Source organism: Solanum verrucosum, unplaced genomic scaffold, assembly GCF_900185275.1.
Source record: "Solanum verrucosum unplaced genomic scaffold, falcon-dt-bn FXZP01000235.1, whole genome shotgun sequence".
NCBI lineage: Eukaryota > Viridiplantae > Streptophyta > Magnoliopsida > Solanales > Solanaceae > Solanum > Solanum verrucosum.
In genome coordinates, this window is record NW_026019948.1 from 3423731 (window position 1) to 3430594 (window position 6864).

Consider the following 6864-nt stretch of genomic DNA (forward strand, 5'->3'; position numbering starts at 1 on the left):
AAAAAAAAACTTAGATAATTTTAAAAAAGTACCATATCCATAGAAAAGGCAAAAACTAAAACAGAAAAAAGATAAAAATGGTTCTTGCAAACTAAGAAAAACTAAAAGATCTATTTTCATTGTCTTTTTCTTTTTTTTTTGGGTTTTTTCTTTTTCTATTTTTTTTTTTTTGGTTGCAGCTTCTTGCTAGTCCCTTTCTTCCTCTGTTCATGATAGAGATATCTCTCTAAATTCCCAACAGTGAATCTCTGCAAATTCACCAATTCATAGCAGCTTCTTTCATCAGCAATTTCCCCATGTTCCTGTTGTACTCTCACCAGCACCAGCACCAACACCAGCAGCAGCAGCAGCAGCGGCGGCAGCAAAACCAAAGCCCAATTGATGATGTTTCAACACCGAATTGTCACGCTCATAAAGTGTTTGTTGAAAGTCCTGCATCCTATTTCCACCATATGATAGCAGCAGCCCATTACCCACATTCCCATTGTGCGGCATTACTTGCCCTCCACCACCACCAACACCAACACCAACACCACGAGCTGATGGAGAAGAATCATCATGATCATGATGATGATGATGATGATCTCCTGTCAAACCCAGAAAATCCCTAGTCAGATTGTCCCGTTTCTGCCAATTGCCTGGTATGTTTTCAGATCCGAAACTGAGAAAACCATTGGGTGTCACGTGAGCGAGAGTGGCTCTGTTTAGATGAGCCATGGTTGAATTCACAGTGGAGTTCGTACCCATAGTAGCTGCTTTCTGAAGCAATGCGGTAGCGGAGAGTTGAGGGGATGGGATGGAGAAAGAACCCCTATGGAAATCTGGGTAATGTTGGTCATGGTAAAACGGAAGGGATGGTGAAATTGGGAAGTGAATGGATTCAGTCTTGATCGGAACAGGGTGGGCAATTTGGTGGTGATTTTCTTCATGGGTATGGTTTGGGTTCAACGGGATTTGGGGGTCCCATGGGTTGAGGGAGATATGGGTTGTCACCGCCGTAGCTGCGGCGGAGATTGGCAGCGGAGGAGGAGGGTTGGCGAAATGGCGCTGGTTGGCCGGGAAAGGGAAGAGCGATGATTGGTCAAGATGGAAATTGGGTTCGCCGGCATTGGCAGCTGAGTTAGCAATGGTGGAAGCAGCAGCGGCTCTATGCATAAGAGCTGAGTTTGCTGAGATCCTGGCACTTTCTTCAGCCAAAGCATCGCAAAATGCCCTGTGTGTCACAAAACTGTCCTTCCTGCCAAATCCATTTGCAATAACACAAACATTCAATACAACAACGCCAACATATTCAATGTAATTTCACAACTGAAATTAGGGAAGGGCGGCATTCTTATCACTACCTGGTGAAGATAGATAAACTGTTTCAAATAGATCCTCGGCGTAAATATAAACATATCAAAATCGATAAGAAATGAAGAAACTAACACAACATCAAACATATTCAATGTAACAACACAAGTAATATTCATAGAGGACAATATGTACACAATCTTAGATAGAGAGACAGTTTCAGTTAGACCTCGGCTCAAGTAAGCATATCAAAATCAATAAGAACAAAAAAGAAATATAGTAATGAAGAAACTAACACAATATTCAATGACATGATTTAAATTCATTACCTATAACTCAAATATTATTGAGGAAGTATAAATAATATTGGCACATTTATAAATAGCAGAACTCATTAAATCTAAATTCTGAATTTGTAATAAATAACAATAATATTGACTAGAGATTAAACTATTTTAAGGTAGAATTATTGCAGATTTGATTCATTAGTGTTCCTCACTCTTCATTTGAATCATTAAACAAGTAGTAACAATAAATATCATCACGAATCACAGAGTCATCAACAAGATTAATAGATGAGTTTAACTTCTATGCATACACAATATGAAAGGAACATTTACTTCACTTAAAAAAATGTTTTAGCTCCATTTTGCAAATAGAAAAAATTAAGCATGACATTTAGTATAGGATTCCCCCATGAAATATATGCACCATCAATACTTTTTCTTGATTTACAAAAAAGATAAAAGGATTTATATTTGGGACACCTAAATAAAAAGATAGAATTGTGCATGCGTTAGGGGAGAGATATGTCACAAAACTTTGATAAAAGGTAAAGAAAATAAATCACATAAAAATGGAGTCAAAATTAAAAGTATGTAATGATAGAATAATGGTTATGATTGTTGTGAGCAAGAGAGAAAAAGGAAGATAAAGACAAGACAGTTGACTGATGTTTTAACAATTGCATGCAAAAGCATAGCAAAAAAATACATAAAAAATTGGCTAACACATAACATATTGCCTCACCTAAAAAGTCTTCTTTGAAATTTGAGCTCTCATGCACAACATGCACTAATCCACCCAACCTTTATAACACACTTTTTGAAATTGAATTTAATTGATTCATACTATAAATAGTAATATATAGTACAGGATAATGTATACAAATTCAACTCTTTTCAATATTTTTCATTTTTTGTATTGGTATATATAAAATACATACATACACTAATACACACAGGGGTGAATCTAGGGGTCGCAAAGGGTTCACTCAAATCCTTTTAAAAAAAAATTACACTGTATAGATGATATATGTCTAGATTTTGAATCTCTTAAACATAAAACTAGAGGTTGATTCAGTAATTGATTAGGGGATTCAAAATTTTCTTAGAGGTTCAAAATGTAAATCTTAGACACTATTTTTTTTATAAAAAAATTGTGTTAGTGAAAATCTTGAATCCGTTACTGAATATCGGAATCAATATACATTAATCAGTAGCTATGATGACTTCAGAAGTACACAGGGTATCTGCCAAGTGAATAATGATACCCTCCATTGAAAGTTTTGAAAAACAAGAAGAGTTTCAAGATTCTCGACCATAAGTCACAAGAAAGCATTCAACCTTTTTCTTGATTGTTTTTTTTTAGGATGTCACTATGTTATTAATTATTTATTTTAATAAAATCGAATAAAACTAACTTTAGCATCAAATATATCTAACCGGGGCGTTATTTTTGGACTAAAACAGACTCTGTCTATAGTTGAGAATAAATTATACTTGACATTTATGTAAAAGAATAAATAAATTTGAAACCCCACTAAAACTCGTAGCTACCACCCTTCGGGCTACACCCATACATAAGATGTAAATCGCACTCAGTAAGTCTGGTGCGATAAGCTCAATTGAGAATGCGTTGATAAGGGAAACCAAACCCTGACCTCCCTTATAGGATACAACCTCTTGAACCAACTCAATCATCTTTATAAGTCAAATTAAACGTATCCCAAAAAAGGTAACGTAAGATCCCGATTTCTTGGCATTTTAAAATAAAAAAATAAATCATTTGAGTGCCAAGTAAATCTAAACCCTTGGCATGTTTCAGAAATATAGAGGAAAAAATGCATTTAATTTTCCTATTGTTAGATATATCCCTCTGTCAACAGTCAACAAGGACTATTTGTATTTATTTGTGTCCGTTTCTACACTAGCTACCTGCCACAACAAATTTTATTTTTATTCTTATTTTTTCAACCAAAGAAAAAAAAAACCATACACTCCATTCAGTGTTCACACTACTCTTGTGTAAAAACAGCCACAAAACAAAAACTAAGTACTCCTAATAAAAACAAACACATCCCAACTCAATATATGACATCACAAATTTTGTTAAAACAAAAAAAGATTTAAGGCTATCGAGTGACATAAGGAATACACATACCCAAAAAAAAAATACATGTAACATTTCATAGAAACTGAATATTGGTCAGACTCTCCAAAAATATTATCGAGCAACATAACTCATGTCAGTTTATATAAATTAAATCGTGCGTTACCTGGAGAAGAGGGTACCACAGTCACATCTATACTCTTTTGTTCCACAAGTTTTAGAGTGAGCCTTCCAATCAGATTGAACAGCATAAATCTTGGAACATTTGTCACATTTCCATTTTTTCTCACCATGTTTTCTACAAAAATGTTTCTTAATTCCAGTGAGATCACCAAGTGCCCTAGAAGGATGATGATGAACACATGTTGGCTCAGGGCAAACATAAGCTTTTTTCTTGTTTTCTTTGTTGGTCCTTTGCTTCAATTTCCATGGAAGATTATGACCCCTCCTATGAAGTTGAAGATTTTGGTCCCTTTGAAATCCTTTGTTACAAATCTCACACACAAATCTATTTGTAGCTAAAAGAGTCTTTGGTGACAAAGCTATCACTTCAGCATCTGGATCTGTTACATATAACAAACAATCAACATTTAATTTTGTAACAAAAACTCAATAAAGGTTATGTATATAGTATGTAAAAAAAATAAAAATTGGTGCACCTAAAGTGAAAATCACGAGATATCAAGATTTAATTCGCAAGAACTAAAAATAAATCAATTCATCTAGGTTATGTATGTTAACATTTTTTTTTGTGCACCTAGCGGTGAAAAATCATGGGATATCAAGATTTTTTGCATCGACTAGTGAAAAATCAAATTTAAATCGCACCTGAGACAAAAATTAAAAAGAATCAATCTAGGCTATATGTATAATTTTTCATTTTTGCACATAGCGGTGAAAAATCATGAGATATCAAAATTTAAATCGCTCAGACAAAAAAATAATGATAAATCAATCTAAGTTATGTGTATAATTTTTTCTTTTTTTTGCATCGATCGATGAAAAATCAAATTTAATTCGCATTGGAGACAAAAATAAAAAAAATCAATCTAGGTTATACATAATTTTTCATTTTTACACCTAGAGGCGTCGGAAAATTATGAGATATCAAGATTTAAATCGCCCGCAACACACACACACAAAAATCAATCTAGGTTATGTATATAAAAAAAATCTTTTTTTTTTCATCTGGCGGAGAAAAATCATGAGATATCAAGATTTAAATCGCTCACACACAAAAATCAATCTAGGTTATTTATGTAAATTTTTTCCTTTTTTTTTCATCTGGCGGCGAAAAATCATGAGATGTCAGGATTAAAATTTCAATCGCGATGAAAAAAAACATTAAATGATTCTTTTCCATCTATGAATGCTTCAATTAACAAAAAAAAGTTACTCGACACTTATACTGATAACAGATACGACCGGCGAAACAATCGAGGTGGATACAAGTTACGCCCCAGACCACCGTGATACACAAAAAAGGTAAAAGAAAATATAGATTAAATTTTAAAGTACCAGGATTTCCAGGGAGATTTCTTTTCTTCTTGATCTTCTGTGGTTGTTCGTGATGGTTGTGATTCGAAATCATGTTTTGAGCCATGGAAGAAATAACACTAGTTGTTTCTTCAGAGAAGATAAAGCAACCGGTGTTCTGATGATATATTTGTTTGTTCCTCATTTCTTCTTCATTATACATACTTATATACTAACAATTTATTAATAAATACAAATCTAACACCTACTTTAGCTTGTAACAACTTTTGGTTTTTATTGAACCAAACAAAATTAATTCAGATACACAAAATCCAAATTCTGGATAAAATTAACAAAACAACTAAGCATCAATTTTGTTTTGAGTAAAACAAGTGGCACTTACAATTTACACTAAGCTAGTTGTAATTATAATTTGTTAGAGTAAAAATAACGCCAATAATAATAATAAAAAGAGACCAAAAAAAAAATAAAAATAGAAAGAAGAAGAAATTAAAGAATTGTTTTGTGAAGTATGAAGATGATGGATGATTCTCAAAAGTCACTATCTTATAACAATGGATATATAGTTTGTTCAGAGCAAAATTTTAGCAAGAGCAACAATGTAAAGAAAGAGAAGAGAATATTAGACAATAGGTTTGGTTCATAAGTTGTACTTCTTGATATATAGTCTCTCTTTTTTCTCGATTTACGTGACGGTATTATACTAAGTTTTTCTCAGAGAGCAATTTTAAAATTTATAGTCTAAAATAAGTTAAGAAATATTTATGTGTATTGTAATGATCTTATTAAGAGTAAAATAAATATTTAAAAGTTATGTTTCAATTTATGTGACGATATTTGACTGAATACATATTTTTTTTAAAAAGAATGATTTTTAAAATTTATAGTCTAAAATGAGTGATAGACATTTGTATATGTTGTAATAGTTTTATTACGGGTAAAATAAATATTTAAAAGTTACTCTCTCTTCCCTCTGTTTCAATTTATTTTTCCTACTTTTCTAAGTCCATTTCAAAAAACAAAAAAAAAAAACCTGTCTTTATTTTTTTCGAAACTCTTTAATTTCGACTTTACATGTGACATGTTTAAGACCACGAGATTAAAGTACATTTTGATATATTTGACATATCTTTAATTAACACCACAAGATTAAAAATTTTCTATACTTTTTTCAAACTCGATGTCAAATCAAAATAAAACAAAAAAGTAAATTATTTTAAATGTAGAAAGTGTTTTCTGGAACTAATTAAACAGTGTTCATCTTCAACCTCCATCCATCTATATCCAATCACACTAATAAAACATAAGTGATCACGTTATTAATCCTTCTAAAAGATTAAATTAAATTTAATACAAATAACATCATATGAATTAAAACGAAAAAAAATATTTATATATAAAACAACCCCACTTGGTTAATCAACCTTGCTATACCCTACCAAGTTACCCAATACTCCTCTTTTTTGTAGCTATCAATCTATCTATATATGCAAATAATACAGGGAACCATCGAAGCAAATTATCAACAGTAGGTAAAATTTTTGTACAGTTTACAGAACGTGATGATTACTATGGCAGACTAAAGTTTGGAAAAAAAATTGAAGGTCAGAAAAATATTTAGAAATAAATAAAAATCGAATTTAACTTATATACGTTAATATAATTTAACTTGTTTTAGACTTT

General features: G+C 31.8%; 1 protein-coding gene across 1 annotated transcript; it reads right to left on the reverse strand.

The window, feature by feature from the left end:
- On the reverse strand, nucleotides 1–5791 carry LOC125813239 (zinc finger protein BALDIBIS-like). Its single transcript, XM_049492726.1, has 3 exons — nucleotides 5203–5791; nucleotides 3851–4247; nucleotides 1–1237 (listed from the first exon to the last, which is right to left on the reverse strand). Exons 1-3 carry the CDS (start codon nucleotides 5381–5383, stop codon nucleotides 283–285), a joined length of 1533 nt encoding a protein of 510 aa, XP_049348683.1. The 5' UTR covers nucleotides 5384–5791; the 3' UTR covers nucleotides 1–282.
- Between the last annotated feature and the right edge of the window lie 1073 nt (nucleotides 5792–6864).